The 26,428-nt window shown below is 43.4% G+C and overlaps 1 protein-coding gene across 3 annotated transcripts in view; it reads left to right on the forward strand.

The window, feature by feature from the left end:
* SF3B1 (splicing factor 3b subunit 1) overlaps window positions 1–6,746 on the forward strand; it is a 236,498-nt gene extending 229,752 nt beyond the window's left edge. For all 3 annotated transcript variants that reach the window (XM_033947227.1, XM_033947229.1, XM_033947228.1), the window contains one exon: window positions 6,228–6,746. In XM_033947227.1, the coding sequence (XP_033803118.1) occupies window positions 6,228–6,386 (159 nt within the window). In that variant the 3' untranslated portion in view covers window positions 6,387–6,746. The remainder of the gene's footprint in view (window positions 1–6,227) is intronic.
* The last annotated feature ends 19,682 nt before the right edge of the window (window positions 6,747–26,428 follow it).

Below are 26,428 nucleotides of genomic sequence, written 5' to 3' on the forward strand. Positions count from 1 at the left end.
GGTGCCCCGCTGGAACGGGCCCCCGAGCCGACCGTTGGTCCGATGGCCGGACTGCAGCCCTCCTCCGTCGGCTCTCCCCTGCTGGAATGGGGGAGGAGTGAAGACAGTGTCGGGTGCCCCGCTGGAACGGGCCCCCGAGCCGACATTTGGTCCGATGGCCGGACTGCAGCCCTCCTCCGTCGGCTCTCCCCTGCTGGAATGGGGAGGAGCGAAGACAGTGTCGGGTGCCCCGCTGGAACGGGCCCCCGAGCCGACCGTTGGTCCGATGGCCGGACTGCATCCCTCCTCCGTCGGCTCTCCCCTGCTGGAATGGGGGAGGAGCAAAGACAGTGTCGGGTGCCCCACTGGAACGGGCCCCCGAGCCGACCGTTGGTCCGATGGCTGAACTGCAGCCCTCCTCCGTCGGCTGTCCCCTGCTGGAATGGGAGAGGAGCGAAGACAGTGTCGGGTGCCCCGCTGGAACGGGCCCCTGAGCCGACCGTTGGTCCGATGGCCGGACTGCAGCCCTCCTCCGTCGGCTCTCCCCTGCTGGAATGGGGGAGGAGCAAAGACAGTGTCGGGTGCCCCGCTGGAACGGGCCCCCGAGCCGACTGTTGGTCCGATGGCCGGACTGCAGCCCTCCTCCGTCGGCTCTCCCCTGCTGGAATGGGGGAGGAGCGAAGACATTGTCGGGTGCCCTGCTGGAACGGCCCCCGAGCCGACCGTTGGTCCGATGGCCGGACTGCAGCCCTCCTCCATCGGCTCTCCCCTGCTGGAATGGTGTTAGATGGTGTTACAGGGTTTGGTTTTGGTCTTTTATTTTCCCATCTGTAGCAAATACAGTATCCAATGTAAGTTGTTTTCTTGAAGCCATCTGAAATCACTTTAGTTAAACTGAAGGGATTAAATAGTTATAAAATCTTTAGTAAGAATGTCCAGGGAGAGGAGCTCTGCACTCAAACTGCCATCCTCCTCACCTCCAAGATGAGGAAAGCAGAAACCAGACAACAAAGGTAGAAAAAAAATTCTATTTATTTTTCTTCAGGATAAAGTAGTATATTAGTTGTGTTGATAAAAATTTATAAACAAAGCCCTGCCAGCTGAACATCTTTCTCCAGGTCAGCAGCCAGAACTTTGATTTATAAGGAAGGAATAAGCTAAATATTGCAGTACTGAAGCTTGTATGGATGTTGCGGTGACGGGGCGGTGAATGGGATGGCGGTGACGGGGCGGTGAAGGGAATGGTAGTGATGGGGCGGTGAAGGGGATTGTGGGCTGTGGACGGTGCAATGATGGGGACAGAATTTTTTCCCCGTGCCATTCTCTATGATAAATCACCAGGACCAGATGGTACATCCCAGGGTACTAAAGGAACTCAAATATGAAATTGTCGCTAAAATCATCTGTAGTACCTGAAGATTGGAGGGTGGTCAATGTTATGCCAATTTTTTAAAAAGGGTTCCAGGGGAGATCCGGGAAATTACAGACCAGTAAGCCTGACCAGTACCGGGTAAAATGGTGCAAACAATTATAAAAAAATAAAATAAAATTATGGAACATGTAGACAAACATGATTTAATGAGACAAGAGTCAGCATGGGTTCAGCCGAGGGAGATCTTGCCTCACCAGTTTGCTTGACAACTTTGAAGGTGTGATTACACATGTGAATAAAGGTAAGCTGGTTTATTCGGTGTATCTAGATTTTCAGAAAGCTTTTGACAAAGTTCCTCATGAGAGGCTCCTGAGAAAATTAAAGAGTCATGGGATAAGAGGCAAAGTTCAGTTGTGGATTAGGAATTGGTTATCGGATAGAAAACAGGGGGTAGGGTTAAATGGTCATTTTTCTCAGTGGAGGAGAGTGAATAGTGGAGTGCTGGAGGGATCTGTACTGAGACCGTGCAATTTAACTTATTTATAAATGATCTGGAAATTGGAACGACGAGTGAGGTGATTAGATTTGCAGAGGACACTAAACTGTTCAAAGGGCTAGATTCACGAACCTGCCTTATCATGCCTGATCCGGACAGGTCCGATGAATTCAGAAAATGCTAATATGCAGATGGGAGTGATTGGAGGAACGCCCTCATCTGCCTGTCCGGATCGTGCTACAGCGATCCCAGCGTATGCGCAGACCATCTGTAGATGATCTACACAAGCGCTAGACATTCGGGCCAGCAGAATTGAGTTTTGTTGGGTTTTTATTCTTTTTAAACTTATACGTTGTGTTATGTTCTGCTGGGCTTTAGAGAAGTGATACCCGGTCGATATTTAAGAGGGCAGCGAGGATACACAGGGCAGGTGGAGGAAGGAAAAAAATTATACTGATAATTATGGAAGCACGTGCACGAGTTAAAGCGCGTGACAAACAGCAAAGCCCGGAGTTCTTCAAGATACTTCAGTCACTTTCAACCTAAAAACAGAGAAAAATAAAGACAGATAGAGAATGGAGCCCGTGGTTTTAACCCGTTTAGAGCCCACGGTTTAAAACCAAGGGCTTTCACTGTGGGGAAGGGTTGGAGAATTGGGGCAGGCAGCTCCAGGGATGCAGGCGATCGGGGCAGGCAGGCAATCCAGGGCAGTTTAGGGCTGCAGGAGAGTTTGGAGTGGACAGGGCAGAGAGCAGGGCGGCAGAGAGCAGGGCAGTTGGAAAGGGCTTGAGCGATTGGTCCTCAGCAGTCACTTATTTGTGATGGGCCAGCCCAGTCGGTGTTGCAGGGTTTTAGTTTGTGAATCGGGTCCCTGCCTACTTTGCATGCTGTTGCCCTCATTTGCATGCGCAGATCGGAGGATGGTCGGCAGAGAGGTAAGTGTATCAGGCCGGAGGGAAATTTGGTCACTATGGGGTTGCAAACCAATCGGTACACGATTGGCTTGCTTTGTGAATCTAGCCCAAAGTTGTTAAAATGCATGCGGATTGTGAAACATTGCAGGCAGACCTTAAGAAATGGGAAGACTGGGTGTCCAAGTGGCAGATGAAATTTAATTTGGACAAATGCAAAGTGATGCATATTGGGAAGAATAACCCAAATCACAGATTCCAGATGCTAGGGTCTACCTTGGGGGTTAGTGCCCAAGAAAGGGATCTGAGTGTCATTGTAGACAATACGATGAAACCTTCTGCCCAATGTGCGGCGGCGGCCAATAAAGTAAACAAGATGCTAGGAATTATTTTAAAAGGGATAGTTAACAAGACTAAAGATATTATAATTCCTCAGTATCACTCCATGGTGCGACCTCACCTGGAGTATTGCTTTCAATTCTGGTCTCCTTATCTCAAGAAAGATATAGCGGCACTAGAAAAGGTTCAAAGAAAAGCAACCAAGATGATAAAGGGATGGAACTCCTCTCGTATGAGGAAAGACTAAAAAGGTTAGGGCTCTTCAGCTTGGAAAAAAGATGGCTGAGGGGATATATGATTGAAACTGCAGGGAAATACTTTTAAAACCAATAGGAGGAAGTATTGCCAGAGGTTGTGGTAAAAGCGAATAACGTTGCTGGTTTTAAGAAAGGTTTTGATAAATTCCTGGAGGAAAAGTCCATAGTCTGTTGGTAAGACATGGGGGAAGCCTCTGCTTCCCCTGGATCTGTAGCATGGAACATTGCCACTGCTCGGTTTTGTCCAGGCACTAGTGACCTGGATTGGCCACCGTGAGAATGGGCTACTGGGCTTGATGGATCATTGGTCTGACCTAGTTAGGCTATTCTTATGTTAAACAACAAATAATCTTGCCGACAACCTCATCTGATTTCTTCGTCAACACAAGTGGATGCTCACCTCTTTGGTTTGCGCCACATTTTCAGTCTTTCTGAGACTCCTCAGATAGTTCTATCCTGTTTCAGACACTTAACGATCCAGTATCCTTCTAGATCTTGCCATCTCTTCTCAGAGTCAAAGTTGGGTTTTTTTTTTTTGCATCCCATTCTACAGTTGTTTCATCTGACATTTCTATTTGAGATGACCTTGTCTGACGCTGATCTTCTGCTCTTTCACAATCTTTTTGGATGTCTCCAAGAATCCCTTCTTCATGGCAGTGTTTCCAAAAAATATGGGTTTCAGCATAGTATTGTATTCATCATCAAGATGCTTTATCATTCTCTATATCTTTGATGTTTTAATATTTTTTCCACTTATCCAATTTATAGCTTAAAATCACTTTGTTAAACTCACTATAGAAGGGAACTTTAATTATAGAAGGTGATTTGCAATATCTCAACTTTCATTAATCACTTTAAAATACCATACTGTATAAGTAATCACTTCAAAACTTTAAGTGTGCTTAATAGTGAACGCTCACACAACTATAACCCAGTGAAAATTCACGGAGTAGCTGTGTATAGAGACCATCATTGTATGTTCACTGTCTCTCCCACCAATAACCAGAGAGCATATGTTCTAACAACTCCAATAAATCCTCCATTGGAAACAAAACAACTTATGCGACGCCAGTAGCGTTCTGTATACAGGAAGGAGGAGTCTTACTTCCCGTACCCCTCTTGAAGAAACCAACTGGTGAAACCTAGGTTGGGGGGTTGGTGAAAATGTACCATTAAGTTATGGAGATTAAGGAAGTGCCCAGAGCAGCTGTGTTGGCCATTTCACCAAGATAAGTTGTTTTGTTTCCAATGGAGGATTTATTGGAGTTGTTAGAACATATGCTCTATGGTTATTGGTGGGAGAGACAGTGAACATGCAATGATGGTCTCTATACAAAGCTACTCCGTGATTTTACTGGGTTATAGTTGTGGGTCTGAGCGTTCACTATTAAGCACACTTAAAATTTTGAAGCGATTACTTATACAGTATGGTATTTTAAGGTGATTAATGAAAGTTAAAATCACTTTGGTCAGACTTCACCTCATGGTTTTCAGTGTTTTCCATGTTTGTTTTATTGTTCAAATTCTGACTATTCATCTTCTAGTTGACAGTTTATAAAGCACTTGTCAACATCAGACCTTTTCTCCAACTTCCTCTACTGGTTTGGAATCTTACTATGGTTCTCTCCAGTCTGCTACAGCCTCCATTTCAACCAATGGCCTATGTTCTTCTTAACTTCCTTTCTTAAGAAGTGGAATTTTCTTTTTATCTCCACCATTTCTGACTTCTTTGACAGTTTCACACCTTCATTTCGGACACACTTTTTTTTTATCATAAGGTGTTTCTCTGCACTTTCCAGAGGTAGTCTTGGATTTTAATTTCCATCAATTCATTGTGTCACCAGTTTTCTTTCTGAAATCTATTTCTCATTCTGTTGAACAGCTCTTCATACCTTCTACTGTAAACAGGCCTTAGCTTATTATTTACAAAGGTCTCAGTCTTATAAAGCATCGCTTCAACTGCTCATCTCTTTCCATAGTAAAAGTTGAGCCGGTCTGCTACCAAAAGATTTATTTTCACATGGCTTGTGGCCTGTATTTCTTTTTGCTATGCTCAGGATGGGCTGCAAATTGGAGATCTTATAACTCATGGGATCCAGGCTAAGCAGCTTAGTTGCTTTCTTACATTTCACTTACATTGCTGATATCTGCAGAGCAGCTACTTGGTCCTCAATTCACACATTAGAGTCTCTCTATATTTTCTGGAATTCTTTCCAGACAGGATGGTGACTTCAGCCAAGCAGTCTTATAATTTTTATTCTCTTATCTGGTCAACCCTCTCTCTCCATACTATTACAGTAAACTAGGGAGTCCCATATGTGAGAATATGCTGCCTGCTTGTCCTAGAATAAAGCACAGTTACTTACCATAACAGGTGTTATCTGGGAACATCAGACAGATATTCTCACATCCCACCCACCTCCCATGGTTGGCTTTAGCTTGCTTACGGAACGGAGGGGCTTGAGTGGGCATCGGGTGGAAAGGTACTTGCGCATGCGCAGTGCGAGCAGTCGCAAAGTTTTTTCAACTTAGTGACAGTTCACGTCAAACTGTCCGTACCAGGCTCCATGAATGACGTCGCCCATATGTGAGAATATCTACCTGCTGTCACCGGATAACACCTGTTAACGGTAAGCAACTGTGCTTTTTATTCCAAAGAATGAAATTTTAAAAAAGACTATCAACATAAGATCAAGAGGATAAAATATTTTATTTTTTTATTTTATTCATTTTATATCCTGTTCTCCCCAATGAGCTAAGAAATGGCTGGCTATATACTTGATCTTAAAGGTCACTAATTATCAGTTCTGATATCCCAGCTCCTTAAATTATAGATGGTGCCTACCTTTCATATTACTTTTTATATTTTTCAGGGTTTGTTCCACCCTGCCAGGAAAGTGCGAGATGTGTACTGGAAGATCTACAACTCTATTTATATTGGTTCACAAGATGCCCTGATTGCTCACTATCCAAGGATCTACAATGATGATAAGAACACTTACATTCGATATGAACTTGACTACATCTTATAATCTTTTTGTTCAGTCTCTTGTGATCAGTATGCAGCTGTTCCACACTTAGCTTGCTTTTTAAATTTGTTGTAAAAATTAGAAATCTTGCAAAGTAATGTTAGAGCTGATCCTGTAGGAAGATCTAGAATGGCAGCAGCATGATTAAGTACCATGTCGGGTTTTTTTGTTGTTGTTGGTTTTTTTTAAATGTACAACAGTGAAAGCCAGTAGTGACTGAAAGAACGGTGATTACTCAAAAGAAAAAAACAACAAACTTGAGAGATTCTCCCTTCATTTGAATTCAATCTGTGAAGATTTAGATTTCATTCCCTGTGGTTAGGGGGAACTGTCTACTTGAGAAATAAACATTTGTGTATAAAATACTTGTGTTTATAAATGATGGAATGCAGGTTGTTTGTGAGTATAATGGGTAGGAAAGATTTTCCAAAAATTGGTAGTGGTTATTAACTAATTTATAGACATAATGCAAAGTATTTGTGAGGTCAGAAATGAAATGCTGATCCATTCTGGCTTCCCTCATGAGAGATTTTCCACATGTCATTGCTCTGTTTTCCGTGTATGCACAAGCACCTCCTACAGTGGAACTCTAGATATAGGACAATGTTTTTATGAGCAAGATGATAGCTTTGCAAACAAAACAAAACTGCAGAGTTGTACACGATGCAGGCAAATTTTATTTTGACAAATAAATCTTATCTAAAAACCTTTTACCAGGCAAGGGACCCAACACGGTCCGTGTTTCGGACAACCTTCATCAGGGGTCCATGGTAAAAAAGAAAAATTGTGTCACAGAAGAAATGTGACGGATTTTGTATGTGATTTTGGTGAATCTCAGCGTGCTACTGAACGCTATTTCTCCAGTTTTTTTTGTGACACATTTTTTGTGACATTTCTTCTGACACAATTTTTCTTTTTTACCATGGACCCCTGATGAAGGTTGTCCGAAACACGGACCGTGTTGGGTCCCTTGCCTGGTAAAAGGTTTTTAGATAAGATTTATTTGTCAAAATAAATTTGCCTGCATCGTGTACAACTCTGCAGTTTTGTTTTGTTTGCTCTGGTTTGGTTTTTCACTGCAGACGAAGTTGGACTTTTTGGTTCCTTCCTTTTTTGCTTTGTTGCTTTGCACCCATTTGGTTCCAAGATGATAGCTTTATCATGAGGCAACATTCCTCACTAATTTTTCTCCAACTTCGGAAATAGATTATACTGCAGGAAGTAAAGATCTTTACTATATAATAATTTATTTTGGTAACTTAAGGGTTCTTAATACAGTATATGTTGGATTAATATCCATGTATAAAACCAAAGACCCGTGAGCCAATGGTGTTCCTCGGAAACCTAATGGGCATCCTGCACAGTCTTTTTACTTGACCTCCAAATAAGTTACTGCCTGTCAGAATTCCATCCCCAACCCCCTGTGGGATCCAGTACTTTTCTCATTCTTGCTCCCAACAGGGCTGCACTCTTTAAGTCTGTGGGTTGTGGGCAGCATGAGTGAAGTAAACACTGCTACCTTTGGCAGCTTTCCCCCTATATGGGGAGCAAGAAATTATACTGAATCATGGCTGTACAGTTTATATGTGGGGGATGTTTCTGTACGAATTATGAATGAGATAAACTTGTTAAATGTGAGGCTTGATTCAAATCTTAATATGCAGCTTTAAGTAACCAAAACAATTCAGGGCTAGATGCACTACAGTCTCCAATCTCCTAATGATCATTGCTAAACCAATTTTATTGATTTAGCGACCAATTGTATTTGCCAACCCGATGCATAAAACAGCTCACCACGTGATTTTCCTCGTGATCCCTCATTCTCCGACTCAGCCATACAAACTAACTAGCCAACCAATGCAATGCACAAAAAATAGTGATCTACCTCCACCAACCTGAAACCCCCCCCTGATATGGCCCTCCCCGACAATTCATCTAGAATGAATGAAGGCAGGAGGGATGCCCACTCTCTCCTGCCACTGTGAAACCCACCATGTGCCAACCAACATTGGCAGGAGGGATTCCCATGCCTTCCTACCACTGCAGCCCCCATAAAATTACCCCTCTTCCACTCCCCTTCCTTTAAAAAAAAAAAAACCCCCGCAAGATGCCCACTTCCTCCTGTCACTGGATGTTTCCTCCACAGTCCTCCTCCAAACCTCTCCATGCCTGGAAATTAGTTTAAAAGCAGGAGGGATGCCCAGTCCCTCCTGCTCCTCAGGCCCACCACTGCACAATGGCGGGCCTTCTCCTTCCTGGTGTATCCTGAGATGGAGAGGCCTAAGGCCCTGATTTGCTCAGATGCCTTAGGTCCTTCCCCTAGAAGAGGCCTTGGGTGTCTCCCCGTGCAAGGAGAAGGCTCGCCATTTTCCAGAGGTGGGACTGGGCATCCCTCCTGTCAACTAATTTCCAGGTTGTTGGGGTTTTTTTGGGGGGAGGGACGGAGGGCATTCAGTGGCATGATGGAGTCTGCATCCCTCCTGCCAATTTTTTTTTTAGGAAGGGGAGCGGGGGAGGGGAGATGTCAGTTTGAGTGGCCTCACATGGGGTGGCAGTGTGGGGAGGATTCACGGTGGCAAGGGAGCTGGCATCCCTCCTTCCAATTTTGGCTGGCTTGAGGGGGTGTCTGTGTTGGCAGGAGGGAGTGGGCATCCCTCCTGCCTCTTTTCTGTTTCTTGGGGGGTCATTGGAGAGCGCCGTCATTGCTTTGGGGGGGGGCATTATTTTTTTTGTTTTAATGAGGTAGATATTGTGCATATTTAACACGCACACATATCTGTATCATTAAAAAGAAAAAAGCCCAAACAGCTGAGTGAGCAGGAGGCTACTTTGGGGCTTCCCCTGTCACTCAGCTGTTCAGGCTTCCCCAAACCGGCTCTGCACATGTGTCAAAGTCGCTCTCAGAGCAACTGGGCGGATGGGATTACTGCGAACCTTCATGCAAATTATTTGCATAGAAACTTATTGAAACATCAATCACTGTTCCAGAATCAGCCAAAAAATCAACCAACAACGACTTGCACGGTCTTAACGATCGTGTTTTGTTCATCTAGCCCTCGGACTTGTTTCGGTTAAAGCCTGTGTTGCTTCCCTGTGATTTAGAATTGTAGCTACAGGGATTGATTCTGTCTAGGCTTGATTATTGCAAGTCATTGTATCTTGGTATATCTAATGCAAGGGCTAAGGCATTGCAATTGGTGCAAAATGTGACTTCTCGTTTGGTGATGGGGTACAGAAAATGGTACATATTACTCTTGCGCTAAAACAGCTTTGTTGGTTACCAGTAGCATATTGGATGCAACACAAGGTTTTTGTCTCTATAATTCATCAAACATTGTATGCTCCTGCACCGTTCTTCAAAAAGCTATTAGAGGTATATTGTCCTAGTACATGGATAGGCAATTCCGGTCCTCAAGAGCCGGAGCCAGGTCAGGTTTTCAGGATATCCACAATAAATATGCATGAGATAGATTTGCATCTCAAGAAGGCAGTGCATGCAAATCTATCTCAGACATATTCATTATGGATATCCTGAAAATCTGACCTGGCTCCGGCTCTCGAGGACCGGAATTGCCTACCCCTGTCCTAGTAGAACATTAAGATCAGAGTATGCTGTGCTGTTATCTCAGAAGAAAATTGTGAAAAAACATTATGCTAGAACATAGGCACCTACAATTGCTGTAGCTGGAGTGCAGTTATTGAATAATTTACTTGGTTTATTATGGACAATGTATTTCTAAATGGAAGTTTAAAAGAATGTTCAAAACTCAACTCTTTGCAAAGGCATTTACTGTATTTTGCCTGTTTAGCATATTATAAGATTTGGGTCAGGATTTGATGGTATTGCAGTGACGTTGTCTAACTGTTGTGTTTTGTAAGGTTGATTTATTTTTATATGTTTATTATGTGAACCACCTAGGTTTTTAGGCAGTATATACCAGGGGTCTCAAAGTCCCTCCTTGAGGGCCGCAATCCAGTCGGGTTTTCAAGATTTCCCCAATGAATATGCATGAGATCTATGTGCATGCACTGCTTTCAATGCATATTCATTGGGGAAATCTTGAAAACCTGACTGGATTGCAGCCCTCAAGGAGGGACTTTGAGATTCCTGGTATATATATTTTTAAAATAAATAAAAGTACCATATCCTGCCGGTGGGGTGTGAAAAAGAGATGCAGCATTTGCAAAGGAGGGGATTACAGGGGGAGGGTAGTGAGAGATGCTGGACCGTGGGGACAGAGAGGAAAGGTAAATAAAGATATGCCAGACCTCCAGGGGAAGAAGGAGGCAGGGAGGACAGATGCTGAACCACAATAAAGGAAGGGGGAGAGAGGTGTCAGACCAGGGAATGGAAAGGAAGGAGGGTAAATAAATATGGCAGATGTGCAGGAAAGAGAGAGATGTCAAACCACTGAAAGGGGAAAGGAAGGAGAGAGATTCCAGTCTGATGCAGGGAGGGGAAAGGGAAGGACAGATGCCAGACTACAGTGGGGGAGGAGGGAAGGAGGAGAGAGATGCCAGACCAAAGGAAGGGAGAAGGGGAAAGACACAACATGTCAGACCACAGCGGAGAGAGGCAGGAGATAGTGTTCAGGGATGGGAGGGATGGAGAAAGGATGAAGACATGCTTATAGATGAGAATAGGAGAGAAAAAGAGATGGCACACATGGATGGGATGGGAAGACCTAGAAAAGTAGATTTTGAGAAGGAAACAGAAAAATGGAAGAAAGTTGAATGTTAATGTCAAAGATGGATGTAGGGCAGAAAGTGACGGAGGAAAGAAAAGAAATACACCAATAATGTTTCTCGACGTTTATTCCTACCAGAACACCTGGCCTTGATCACAAATGTAGAACACAGATAACCCCTATGCAAATACAGGACTACAACTAAAATTACTAATGTACACAAATGAAACACTAAGATGCCAGACTCTGCATGCACTACACCACCAGAGAAATAGAAAGAAATGCATTTCTTTCCAACAGACTCTGGTTATACTTCTGTCTGTGTTCTTAACTCTTATTTCTAGGGCCACCTTTTCCATTTTCTGATGGTCCCAAGTAGCAAGAAATTTGTTGGCTCTCCTTCAGTATTTTTTGACCCAAAACAGCCCTGACTTAAAAATTAGTGAGGCCCATTGCTATAAGGAGTTGGCACAGCTAGAAAATGAAGTTAAGAAAAGTGAAAATTTGGCACTCAGTTTTGGTTTAAGTGGACACATACTGACACACAATGCCTGCTAAGTTTAGCAGTTCTTTGGCTAGACCAGTTATTTTCAGTACAGGATAATCAAATAGCATGTATTATACTTTTTGCTCTGTTTGGTTGTGCTTTCACTAGTCCTTGTATATCCATACTCCAATGCTAAATTCTCAATGGGTTTACCTGTTAACACCAGCAAAATTGGGTCATTGTGATAGTCTCTTCAAAATTGGTAAAGGGTACCAGAGATAAGTGATCAGTTGGTAATGAGACTTCAAAGGTAAAGGATAAATAGAAGCTGATGAGGGAAAAGTGGAATTACATAAGTATTATAGTGCTTACTGAGGCAAGGCTAGGAATAGGATGGCAGAAGACAGATGCAGATGGGAATGGAACTAAAATAAACCTCAAAACAATTTTCAGAAGCCTAAAGCTGGGCAAAGTTTTGAGACTGAATAGAGTATTGAAGGAACTTTATGAAGTTCTAGTGGCCCTGCTGTCCTTTTCAGTGCTGCTTTAGATTCTGGTTTGGTTCCTGCTGATTGGAAACAGGTACATGTGGTAACTCTTTAGAAATAAGGGGGAGAAGAGCTAGCAAGTCCACAAAATTGTCTCGTAACTCTGAAGATGTCCTTCTTGACTTGGAATTTTACTTTGTGTTGCTGTGGCTTTGAGATGACCTCACAATACACACCGTGGTTTGCTAATCGTATCTACTATGCTTATGTATGAAAATCCAGCCAGAGGGATGCATAGGGAACAGGCAGGACACAGAAGAGCATAACAGCATGAACAGAGAACATAACATAAGAAGCGCCATCTCCGGATCAGACCTTCGGTCCATCAAGTCCGGCGATCCGCACACGCGGAGGCCCTGCCAGGTATACACCTGGCTTATTTTATAGCCAACCATATCTTTATATGCCTCTCTCAAGGAGATATGCATCTAGTTTGCTTTTGAAGCCTAGGACTGTCGATTCCGCAATAATCTCCCCTGGGAGAGTATTCCAGATGTCAACCACTCTGTGTGAAACAGAACTTCCTGATATTAGTCCTGAACTTGTCCCCCCTTAGCTTCATTTCATGTCCTCTTGTCCGTGTCAAATTGGACAATGTAAATAATCTTCTCTGCTCTATTTTGTCGATTCCTTTCAGTATTTTGAAGGTCTCAATCATATCCCCACGCAGTCTCCTTTTCTCAAGGGAGAACAATCCCAGTGTTTTAAGTCGATCCTCATATTCCAGTTTCTCCATACCCTTCACTAGTTTAGTTGCTCGTCTCTGCACCCTCTCCAGCAGTTTTATATCCTTCTTTAGGTAGGGAGACCAATGTTGGACGCAGTATTCCAAGTGGGGTCTGACCATTGCCCTATAAAGCGGCATTATAACTTTCTCCGATCTACTCGAGATTCCTTTCTTTATCATGCCCAACATTCTATTTGCCTTCTTTGCCGCTGCTGCGCATTGTGCCGACGGCTTCAGGGTCCTATCTATCAGTACACCCAGGTCCCTTTCTTGTTCACTTTTTCCCAGAGTTGCACCTGACATTCTGTACTCGTATTCCTTATTCTTACTGCCTTGCATTTCTCCACGTTGAACTTCATCTACCATTTCTCTAACCGACACAAATCAGAGATACACAAGCAAGGGGCCTGCATCATTGTCATATCATTATTAAGTCACTCTCTGCCTGTTTTATTAAGTCTGTCATTCAGATCAGGAGTGATGACACAACATCAACTAGATGTTCACCAGGGATGTTGAAGGAGGACTTTGCCCAGGTTCACCAGTTTGAGATGAACAAAATGGTTTCAACATTAGACCTCAGGTTCTGTCCACAGTGGGCTTGAGCACAGGCTGGGTGGCTCCTTAGTGGTTTTTCCAGAATTGGGGCCAACTGCTTTCTTCCCCAGTTTGCATGCACAATGTTCTGGTGGGAGTTGAGGTCTCTGGCTGGTTCAATGGGGCCTGATAGGAAGTCCAAAGAGACAAGCAGTCAAGGATTCCAGGCTTGTTGAGGCAGAAGCTCTCTGTAAGCTGTCTGCAGCTTCAGCACAATCAGCTCCTAGTACACAGCATAGCTGACAACCTGAAAAACAAAATTGAGGGGTGGGGTTAAAAGCAGTTTTATTGGGTTCTAAGGTTAGAGTCAGGGTCCCCGATCTCTAAAATCCCCAAGCCATTAGATTTTGGACCCCAGTGTAGCTCCCCAGGTTATTTTTTTATGTTAAAATCGCTGCCTTAGCAGTCATCTTGGATTTCCCAATTTCAAAATAAAAGCTTCTATCTGTCTCAAAACACCTCAATTTTGCTCAAATACAGGCGTGATGGACTTCTTAGGCTAGGATACATTAGATTCATGCCACAATTGTGCTGGATGGCCATCTGAGGATTGTCCATGTGCTACGTGAGTGAGGGGCGGGAGCAGCTAACTTAGCCTCTAGTCCCTCGGGGGTAATAGTTCCCAGATGGTGTGAGGGCTGGTAAAAAGGTCCAAGTTCAAACGGGGGAGCAGCACAAGTGCATCCCCAGTGCCATAAAACCCCAGAAGTGAGCGAGTGTATGGACATCCTGGACAGGGATTCCCCCTGAATTCTTCAATATGATGTTTGAAGTTTACATGATTGACAAAGGATGCATGGAACCCTTGAGGATTGTGGCTATACTAGCACCAGGGGCTCTCTTGCCCAATTTCCCAGCAACACAAAATTGGGAGGTCCAGTCTGAAGAAAACTGGGACAGAGAGGGCTCTAAACAATGTAGTGTAAACTCTTTGCTGATTGTCCAGGACATCTTGTTGTAAACCGCTTCGAACTTTCATGGCTTTGGCGGTATATAAAAAATAAATTATTATTATTATTAAATAACTTTACTGTCTCATTCAGGGTCCTCTGTAGCAGGACCAGATCTGATGGAGGCCCTTGATCTCAGAGAGGACCAAACTGTGTGCAAGTTGTTTATGCCCTCAGCACTTTTGGAGGTGATCACAGAATCCCTCCAGGAATTAAAAATAGAGACTTTGCAGTTCTCTGCTACACAGTGTTCACTGACTGACCTTTTCAATGAGTTGGGAGTGGTACCGGAGGACTGGAAAAGGGTGAATGTGGTCCCTCTCTACAAAAGTGGAAGTAAGAAAGAAGTAGGGAATTACAGGCTGTTAAGTCTGACTTTTGTGGTAAGCAAATTAATGGAAACACTTTTAAAACAGAGAATGGTTAAGTTTCTGGAATCCTGAGGATTACAGGACTGGAGGCAACATGGATTAGAGTTAGGACTTGTCAGACAAATCTGATCAATTTCTTTGACTATGTGACCAGAGAATTAGATAGAGGATATGTGCTAGATGTGGTGTATTTAGATTTCAGCAAAGCCTTTGACTGTTCCAAACAGACATCTAATAAATAAATTGTGTGTCCTTGGGATGGGTCCCAAAGTGACGGGCTGGGTCAGGAACTAGTTGAGTAGAAGGCAACAGAGTGTAGTGATCAATGGAGATCGCTCTGAGGAAAGGGATGTTACCAGTGGTGTGCATCAAGGTTCTATTCTTAGGCCTGTTCTTTTTAACATTTTTATAAATGATATTGCTGAAGGGTTTGTCGGATAAGATTTGCCTCTGCAGATGATACCAGAATCTGCAATAGAGTAGACAAACCAGATGGTGTGAATAACATGAAGAAAGACCTGCGAAGCTTGACGAATGGTCTGAAATTTGGCAGCTAAAATTTAATGTTAAGAAATGCAAGGTCATGCATTTGCGCTACAAAAACCTGAGGGAATGGTACAGTTTAGGGAGGGAAGAACTTATGTAAACTAAACCTTAAGTTTGTATACCGCATCATCTCCATAAAGATAGAGCTCGGCACGGTTTACAGGTAATTCAATAAATGAGGGAAGGATGTAATAAGAAATTAGAGGTTATGAAGAGGATAGCTAGCTTTACATTTTAAATGTACAGAAGAGCGGGACTTGGGTGTGATTGTGATGATCTTAAGGTGGCAGCGAAAGCCAGAAGGACGCCAGGTTGCATAGGGAGAGGTATAGCCAGTAGGAAAAAAGGAGATATTGATGCACCTGTATAAGACGCTGGTGAGACCTCATTTAAAATATTGTGTACAATTCTGGAGGCCGCACCTTCAAAAGAATATAAAAAGGATGGAGTCGCTCCAGAGGAAGGCTACTAAAATGGTGTGTGGTCTTCATCATAACACGTATGGGGACAGACTTAAAGATCTCAATCTGTATACTTTGGAGGAAAGGCAGGAGAAGGAAGATATGATAGAGACGTTTAAATACCTACGTAATGTAAATGCGCATGAGTTGAGCCTCTTTCATTTGAAAGGAAACTGCAATGAGGGGGCATAGGATGAAGTTAAGAAGCTCTGGAGTAATCTAAGGAAATGCTTTTTTTTTTTTTTACAGAAAGGGTGGTAAATGAGTTGAGCCTCTTTCATTTGAAAGGAAACTGCAATGAGGGGGCATAGGATGAAGTTAAGAAGCTCTGGAGTAATCTAAGGAAATGCTTTTTTTTTTTTTTACAGAAAGGGTGGTAAATGCATGGAATAGTCTCCCGGAAGAGATGGTAGAGACAGAGACTGTATCTGAATTCAAAAGGGCCTGGGATAGGCACGTGGGATCTCTCAGAGAAAAAGATAATGGTTACTGCGGATGGGCAGAGTAGAGGCCCCTATGGCTTTTATCTACCATTATGTTTCTATGATCTCTGTACTCTTCACATATACTTATTAAAATAATAAAAATTATACATAAATATATAAATAACCATACCCCTCCAGGTGCATAACCAGTAGCAGTGTTCTCCACATCTCATGAAAGCTACAAGCAATACCTGTGATTTCTGAATAGACCAACTCACCTTAGAAACAGAGAGAACTACTTTATTGGCCTGGAATCGGCGTACAAACTGTTGCGCAGTATTTGTCATGCCTGCACTGTTTCTTTCTTAGAGAGTTAATCTGTTCCTCTTAAGTCAGTGGTTCTCAAGCCTGTCCTGGGGCCAGTCGGGTTTTCAAGATATCCCTAATGAATAGGCATGAGAGAGATTTGCATATAATGGAAGTGACATGTATGCAAATCTCTCTCATGCCTATTCATTAGGGATATCTTGAAAACCCGACTGGCTGGGGGGTCCCCAGGACAGGATTGAGAACCACTGCTCTAAGTGAAAGTCTGGTTGACAAAAGCATTGTTACTTCCAGCAATCCAATTGGTCACTGAACTGCCAATGCCATGATTTTACCATTCCACCCTCCTCAACTCATTATCAATTTTTTTTTTGTATGCACAATGGGCGTCAGCCAGGCTCGCTGTGGATAACCTCTGTCACCTTTGGGAGGGAAGCAAAGGGTGAGACATTGGTGGGGCGGGGGAGGGCAGTAAGTTCCCATTGATCTGCAGAAGTGGAAGATTGGTGGCAGTTTGCACCAAGGGAGTCTTGGAGGGGGTTGGTAGGGAGGTTAGGGGTATCTCCTTGTGGTGCTCATCTAGCAGCCAAACATGGTTTAAATTTCTTCAGATTGCGTTCATGTAGATTCCAAAATGCTGTAAGATGTAGGCATCGTGGGTAGAGCCAGGGTATCACACATGTCCACTATTTCCCCCTGGACATTACACACAACTTGCATGTTCATCTAATTGTTCATTGCATGGAGTGCTTTCCTGTTTCTGTAAATGGCCTCATCCACCTGGGGAGTTCTGAGTGCAATGTGTGTGCTGTGCAGTCTATGATGCCTATGACACAGGCGAAGTGGGCTATGTTCTGTAGGGCCTCGGGGCAAGGAAGGTGTCCTGGATGTGGGTGAAGAAAACTTCTAGGAACTGGGTGCGGCAGTTGGAGTTTGTGGGCTGATTTAGTGTTGGCTGCTTGGGCAGACTGGAAGCTCCTGATGGGTAGGAATGATACTCAATTACATCTGTGAGGAGCTTTCTCAAACAGCTTTCTGCTCAAATTAAATTGTTTTCATGGCAGAGAAAGTTAGTGATAAAACAGATTACAATGGCACTGGCCACACTGCAGGCTCTGAAGACAATTGTTTAATGGGAGTTCTGCCAATGATATCTTCCTTCTGTGCACCTTACCTCCATCAGGCCTTCGTTCTGATTTGCCAGCCCACTTGTTGATGCTATAATGAATGGAATCATTAAGCGCTGGTCCACTTTAAGCAAGGATGATTTGATAGTAATGATTGAATTTGCGCTCTATCCCTGTTTATACCAGGGATGATTTATGTTGTTGTTTAGACATGTCTTTGTTATATGTGATAAATCATAGGGAAAGATTTTATGTATGTGATATGGAAACTGCATAGTTGTGGATGTGAAACTTATTTATTTATTTATTAATTTAAAAATTTATATACTGCATACAATTCAAGCTGTTCTGGATCCAGTCAGATGCTGCCAGAGCTCGTGCCACATACTTGCTGATGCAAGCTATGCAGGCTCAGGCTGATGCTGCAATCACAAGCCCTAATGCAGCACCATCTTCCAGTGAAGATACTTGCTTCTTCTGCTTTTATGAATCAAATAAAGGAGACAACGCTGGGCAGTCGGAACTAGACCTCTTCTTGAATGATGCTGCATGTGATATATCCAGTCTCCAGTGCTATCCAACTGTGAAGGAAGTGTTTAGTCTGAAGAATACGAGCCTTCCATCAAGCGCATCAGTGGACAGATTCTTATACTACGGAGGAACAATGTAACCAACGAGCATTTTGAAATGTCTTTAATGCTCAGAGCCAATAAGAAAATCATTTGAAAATACTCATTATAATATTCAGATTGTTCATATAATTTTGGGGTCTTTTTACTAAGACGACCATAAGCTAAAATGGATGTGTTATTTATTTTATTTAAAAAATGTATTAACCGCCTATATCTAGGTGGTATTACAGTAATAACATGCACAAAATATGACAAATGGACCCCTTCTGTTAATAACTAGTAAAATAACTACATTTAGTTAAGAGTAACTGAAATCAATAACTAATTACATTTTATCCCATGCATCTAGTAATGGTAGCTAGTTACTTTTTTATAATAAATAGCTCAGCACTGCACCAACAGTGGAGGATGAAGTCTTATGTTGGGATCAAAATCTACCAAAATTTATGTTTTGTTTCCAGCATTAAACAAGCTCTTCAAACACCCATCAGAATCATTACCCTGCCTGATTCCTTGATCTGGAACAGTACTCACAAAACACTGATGTTACTGAGCTTAAAACAGAGCTTGGTAACTCCGGTCCACATTCAAAATTATGGTGAGCAGCATGCAATCCTGGTTGGAAGAGTGACAGATCTTGACTGATATAAAAACCTAAAACAGGCGCGCAAAAGCATTGCAACACTTAAAAAGGATTTGGAAGAAGCAAACAATTGGAACTGGTGAACACGTGCACTGATCTCTGCTAGAAGATTGACAGCCAGGGTGAGACTGAAACCATTCATTTTTAAAGCGTTGCGATGCCTACAGGTGTTGGAAATGATCACCATAGTAAAAAGTAGACAGAACCTAGCCTGGCAAGGCTCACATTATTACTTTCTTACCAGACTTCATCACTACAACTGCAAACAGAAGAAAATGGCTCATAGTGTTCATCTTCCAGATAAATCAGCTAGGTGCTCAGGATGGTCTATTTTACTCAGTGTTTCTGCGTCACCCTCAATAATTTTGAATGCCCAGACCTGCTGAAACAAAATTATTATATGGCCAAACGCATGGTAACACTTGAGTAAAATATTTGTCCACTCTGTCCTTATTATGATTGATGCCTTATTGATCATGCTGGCTGTGATCATATTTTTGTTCAAGAGTTTGATAGTTATTTCAGGAGGGTTTTCCTGCTTTCTCCTTGTAATGTGTTGGTTAGGAGGATTTTCCTGCTTCTTGTAATGTGTTGGTTCTCTTAGGGTTCTTTCTTTCTCTCCCTCCCTTGCTGCAAAGGGAAATGGGGAATGAGAGAGTTATCCAGGGTGCATCTCTCCCACCCCCCTCTACTGCCACATCCAACACTTCAACCTCTCTCATCCACTGGATCATGTGCAGCATTTTTCACCACTGCCCACCAGTCCCATGCCACATCTCTCCATCACTATGTTCAATATTCCTCTCCGTTGCATCCCCTTCAATCTGTCCCTCTGTTCTCTCTCCAACACCATATTCAACACTTCTCCCTCTCATCCTTCTTTTCCTCATGCATCTCTACCTCACTCCTCTCTCTATGCCCAATTTTCCTCTTTCTTCCTTTCCCCATGTATACCATCTCTTTCCCTCTCACACACTTGAAGTAGGCCGCTGTCTAGGCCTACCTCGAGATAGAGACCTCACACACTCTATATACTGGTATTAATCAATAAGTATATTTATTAGCAAATCAGTAACAGCTTACAAGAATAAATCATTCAGTATATAGAGTAACAGAATGTGATCTTCAGGCCTGAGGATCCTCTGATGTCTGTTCTGCTCATTTCCGCTTACAGGCCTGGTTTTATACATTTCTTGGTGGTCAACACCATGTTGGTCTAAATCACATGATGCATCTTTATTGGTATTTCCCAATCAGTATATGCCAGCTGGCAAGTGTATTATGAAATGTCTTTTACATTGTTAATATACTGATTTATTAGAGCAGGAGGGAGAGAAAGGGGGGGTTTTCTTCTTTGAGGTCTGGTCTCTTCACCTTTAGTGTTATCCAAAGGACTTAACATGCTTCACCTGTATCATACAAGGACTTTATACCAGAATTTTCCATGCTTTTCTTCTTCTCATCTTCCTCTGTCTTTCACACTCATGCCCAACAATTCTCCCTTTCTATTTCCTCCCTTCTATGTCCCACATTAGTGCCATCTTCCTCCCTTCTGTGTACCCAGTTTGTGCCCCCCCTCACTGCCTTCCAGCCTTTGTCCCAATGTGCTCTCTTCCCCCCCCCCTTTCTCCCAGGTCATGTTCCCTCTCTCCCTTACTTAATCATACCAGGTTGCAGTCGCTTCCCTTAGGGCCGTCTAGCTGGGCTTATTCTTCTGTCTTCAGTGGCACTTGTTGCTCTTACACACTGCATGGGGCTGACCCACAAACCTTCCCTCTGACATTGGAAAGAAAGCTTCTGGGTCAGCCATGTTCAGTGTGAAAGAACTGCTGACATTTCCCTGTAACAAATGCCCCTAAAGCCTGGAAGGAACAGCCCACCTGGAAGGTAACTAGGATCCCCTGATGACTTGGAAGGCTTCCCTCTGATGTCAGCTCTGACATAGGAGGGAAGCCTGGGTCAGCTTTGGTGGAGGGGGGTGGGCAGGAAGGAAGGCATGGGATCCCTGGCAGCTGCAGCAGCAGTAGCTTTGGTAGAGAGAAGTAGGTGGGCAGACAGGGACTTAGGATCCTCAGCGGTGGTGCCCTTTGACGGGGTGGAAGACCTGTGCGCTAGAAGACATGAACTGAAGTTGCAGAGTGGTAAACTTAGGAGTAGCATAAAATCTGTTTTACCACGTGGGACCTATGTTGGCCACTGTTGGAAACAGGACATTGAGCTTGATGGACCTTTCATCCCAGTATGACAATTCTTATGTTCTTATGCAAGGGAAGCAGTGACCTTGAGGTGGATGGGTGTGGAATTATTCCTGCAGGAGGGGTTTCAGCTGCTGACAAAGATCCTATATAGTGGTATCTATCTTAATTGCTGGTCTGTGAAGTCTAGGCAGCAGGAGTGAGCATTGAATGAAGACTCTCCTGAGGGGTTATCTCCAGCGGGGCCCGCCCTGATCTCTCTCTATTCATCCCACAGCGGAACTTCAGTCACCACCAGTGCATTCATTTCATCCTTGACCACCATCACAGGGCAGCTTACTATCACTGCTAACTACTATCACCACCTACCAAAGGTGCTTCCCTCCCTATACAGATGACCCCCAGGCCCTTGCTATCACAGCCAACCAGCAACACCAGTCCTCAATCAGTCATCCCACCCCTCAGACAAAACAGACAACCACAGGCAAGACAATCAGCACTCACACTGCAGCTCTTGGCACACTGGATAGATAGAGACAGCACAGCAACAGAGAGTAAGTGAAAATGGAAGGGGAAGAGGCAGGTATCAGGTAAGAGGGGTTGAGAATACTCCAAGTGGGGCCTCACCAATGACCTGTACAGGGGCATCAACACCTTCTTCCTTCTACTGACTACGCCTCTCTTTATACAGCCCAGAATCCTTCTGGCAGCAGCCACTGCCTTGTCACACTGTTTTTTCGCCTTTAGATCTTCGGACACTATCACCCCAAGGTCCCTCTCCCCGTCCGTGCATATCAGCTTCTCTCCTCCCAGCATATACAGTTCCTTCCTATTATTAATCCCCAAATGCATTACTCTGCATTTCTTTGCATTGAATTTTAGTTGCCAGGCATTAGACCATTCCTCTAACTTTTGCAGATCCTTTTTCATATTTTCCACTCCCTCTTCGGTGTCTACTCTGTTACAAATCTTGGTATCATCTGCAAAAAGGCACACTTTTCCTTCTAACCCTTCAGCAATGTCACTTACATACATATTGAACAGGATTGGCCCCAGCACCGAACCCTGAGGGACTCCACTAGTCACCTTTCCTTCTTTCGAGCGACTTCCATTAATCACCACCCTCTGGCGTCTGTCCGACAGCCAGTTTCTGACCCAGTTCACCACTTTGGGTCCTAACTTCAGCCCTTCAAGTTTGTTCAACAGCCTCTTATGAGGAACTGTATCAAAGGCTTTGCTGAAATCCAAGTAAATTACATCTAGCATATGTCCTCGATCCAGCTCTCTGGTCACCCAATCAAAAAATTCAATCAGGTTCGTTTGGCACGATTTACCTTTTGTAAAGCCATGTTGCCTCGGATCCTGTAACCCATTAGATTCAAGGAAATACACTATCCTTTCTTTCAGCAACACTTCCATTATTTTTCCAACAACTGAAGTGAGGCTCACCGGCCTGTAGTTTCCTGCTTCATCCCTGTGACCACTTTTATGAATAGGGACCACATCCGCTCTCCTCCAATCCCCAGGAATCACTCCTGTCTCCAGAGATTTGTTGAACAAGTCTTTAATAGGACTCGCCAGAACCTCTCTGAGCTCCCTTAGTATCCTGGGATGGATCCCGTCTGGTCCCATCGCTTTGTCCACCTTCAGTTTTTCAAGTTGCTCATAAACACCCTCCTCCGTGAACGGCGCAGAATCTACTCCATTTTCTCGTGTAACTTTGCCAGACAATCTCGGTCCTTCTCCAGGATTTTCTTCTGTGAACACAGAACAGAAGTATTTGTTTAGCACATTTGCTTTCTCCTCATCACTCTCCACTAGCAGGAGTTTGCAAGGTATTAGTGTGAGTCAGTCAGGGAAGCAGATTAGGTTAAGGTTGAGCTGGATGCAGAGAGCCAATCTAGCACTCAGTAACTGTGCAATTTGTTCAAATGCTCATCTCTAGCTTTCCAACATAACCAGAACGCTAGTGGATCAAAAGACAGTCTGGGACTCACTTTATGCACTTTTAAAACAGGTCTAACTGTAGGTGTCTTTGGGGGATGCCTAAACCAAATTGTCTTAGTTTCTGTTATCACACTTGAATATCCAGTCTCTAATCATGCCCCAGGCACACCCATGGCAAAACCACATAAAGCCCACACCTTGAATCTCTTTAACTGGGCATCCAGTTAGGGTTAACATAATTGTTTATTCAAAGCTAATACACCACTATTAATGACTGAAACAGTCAAATCTGAGTGGTATACATGAGCTTTTACAATGGTGGTGCAAAGCATGAGCTGCTGTAGTGGTGTAACTATAAAGGCAGTGGTGTATCTATACAGGGCAATTACATGTGTTACAATGCTACATCCTAGGTATATATAGGTGCATTCATCCTATGCTTATCTCTCAAATCATATCGCACTAAAAATAATTTCTTCACAAACTAGCTAAAAATATCAAATATAGAGCATAGAAAACCAAATAAAAGCTAACATAAATCAAGCCCTACTAAAGCAAAAAATTAAAGTAAATAAAATTATATTTCAGTTCCAGAGTCACTGGCTACAAGAAAAAATTCCACCACTTCAAACTTCACTGCAGCTCCTCTGGTTAGATCCAGAATTCAGCCTGGCAAGATATTGATCCTCCTCCTCCTCTTGGACTCAGACTGACATGCAGGTTATGAGCTGGAACAAGTAAACACCAGGAGCAGCCAGATACACGAGGTCCTCTCAATACCACCGCTTAGCGCTGCTCCACACCAGGACATCACCTCCAGTCCCGCCATCAGAGCCACCAGCCATGAAGATCTGAATATGCCGCACGTAGCAGCCTCCATGACTCGGCCATAACAGCCGAAAGAGGAGAGAGCTGGCAGAAAGCAGAACCCTATATCAGTCCTTGAAGTTACTAATAAACTTAACAAATCCAATATCTTACCAATATGCAGGATTATATTCACTGGTGACACTTCTGGACACCAGTCAAGTCAAAGCTTTTCTCCTGGAAGAAAGACTGCAGAGACTTATAGAAGTTATTCAAATTTCACCTTAGATTACAGCCAGAACCTACAAAGAAATGCTAGTCCATATAGCATCCACTGAACAGATAGGATCTGCTGAGACTGGAGTCGGTTCAGAGAATGGCCACCCAGATGGTCTCGGGACTTAAGGATCTCCCGTACGAAGAACGATTAGACAAACTACAGCTATACTCGCTCGAGGAGCGCAGAGAGAGGGGGGACATGATCGAGATGTTCAAGTATCTCACGGGCTGCATCGAAGCGGAAGAAGATATCTTCTTTTTCAAGGGACCCACAGCAACAAGAGGGCATCCGTGGAAAATCAGGGGCGGGAAACTACGAGGTGACACCAGGAAATTCTTTTTCACTGAAAGGGTGGTTGATCGCTGGAATAGTCTTCCACTACAGGTGATTGAGGCCAGCAGCGTGCCTGATTTTAAGGCCAAATGGGATCGGCACATGGGATCTATTCACAAGGCAAAGGTAGGGGAGGGTCATTAGGGTGGGCAGACTAGATGGGCCGTGGCCCTTATCTGCCGTCTGTTTCTATGTTTCTATAGTGTAGACCCTCTTGCTGATCCTAAGATGAGTTGATCACAATGGGATTGGAAGTGTCAATGGACTTAGCAATTTGCAGCCTGCATGTCTGAAAACCATGCAAATAGTGGACCACAGAATCCAGCATGCTTAAGGAACTCTCCTTTATGCCATAGCAGCATTACTGTATATGTAGCCTGCTTCAAACATCAACTGGGGATCTCACTTCTGTCTTCAATTCACAACATTCTGATTTTAGCAAGGAAACGTTCCATGAAAAGATCCTGTACCTTCAAATTGAAGAGAATATTCATTTGGTGTTCTACATAAGGTCCATAAATACCATGTTATACATACCTCTCTGTTATTGTTTATTAGAAGCTTTTATACTTCTATTAATGACTGGGGAGTCAATTTTGAGCAGTTTGCATGAGCTTCAGTAAAGGTGTTATAAGGTGCTATGCTATGGAACACATTGACAGAGGACATCAGATCTGATCTGTCTATAATGTTCAGATAGACCAAGCTCCTGATTCTCATGATCCAGCGCTCTCTCAGTTCATGAGAGTTTTTCTTCATATGAACCATCCTATTCAAAAGCTGCCAGTTCCATGGTATCTGAATGTGGTGTTTTCTTCTCTTTAAATCTCTTTGGGCCAATGGAATTCTCTCTAAAGAGTATCAGAATGACAGCCATTTTGACTAGAAGGATTAGTGAGCCTGAAGCTTTAATCATATACAAACCATATAAACAGTTTTATCACTATAAGGTAATTGTGTCACCATGGATGAATGCTTGAGCACTGGGCTGCTGGGAGATATGTAAATAAACAACCGAGGATCTCAGGAACAATTAAAAACACCTTTTAATTCAGGACAGTAATGCAAAACAGAAATGGAGAGCCTGTCCTACCTTGCAGGCAGTGTCTATAGCTGAACAACAAATATTCCTTCCATATAAAAAGTGGAAGAGCAGCCTAGAGGGCTATTTGTTCCTGTTCTAGACCTTTCTGTGTGCTTATAGAGCTGTCGTTTTTAGCTGTGTTCCCTGAGCCTTGCCTGTGACACAACCCAGTTATTTATTTGTTAGTGGGCTGGTTTTATAGAAGACAGGATGTCTCATATACCCCTTCACAGTAGTCATAAGGATGCATCCTAGCAGTGAGGGGATAGGTATGCCTATCTTCTATCAACAAGATAAAATATACCATACTTTGAGTTGTAAATGAGCTCTTGCACACTATTAGAAAAGGAAAGGGTCCATCAGAATGTCTTTACAGCTTTTTCAAGGCTTTAGACTTAAACAGGTGGCCCCTGTGGTGAAGTATACGAGGGAGTGCTAAAAAGTTCTCAGCCCAACCAACAAGAGAATAATGGTCTGAAACAATGTCAAAACATTTAATTTTGTTTCTGCAAATCAGCACTTAACAAAATAAGATAATACTCTTTCAGCTACAGTGGCAAAATAGCGCTCAGAATTTAGGAAGTTGGATGGTTGGGCTGAGAACTTTTCAGCACCCCCTTGCATAGAAACACATGTCATTCAAATTACTCACTAGGGGGACTCAAGTTATGGTGGTACAAAGGCTGGAAGTTATCCCTCAAGAGTTCATACTGTTACTTCTCCCGATCCTTAGACTGAGAGAAGATTCTTTAGAGTATCTAAAAGCCCAGAAACATGGCAGATACAGGCCAAATATCCCATCCTGCTCATCCACAGCATCCACTATCTCCTCTCCCTAAAAGATCTCAGGTGCCTGTCCCACACTTTCTT

Source organism: Geotrypetes seraphini, chromosome 5 (genome assembly GCF_902459505.1).
Source record: "Geotrypetes seraphini chromosome 5, aGeoSer1.1, whole genome shotgun sequence".
In the NCBI taxonomy this organism is placed as follows: Eukaryota; Metazoa; Chordata; class Amphibia; order Gymnophiona; family Dermophiidae; genus Geotrypetes; species Geotrypetes seraphini.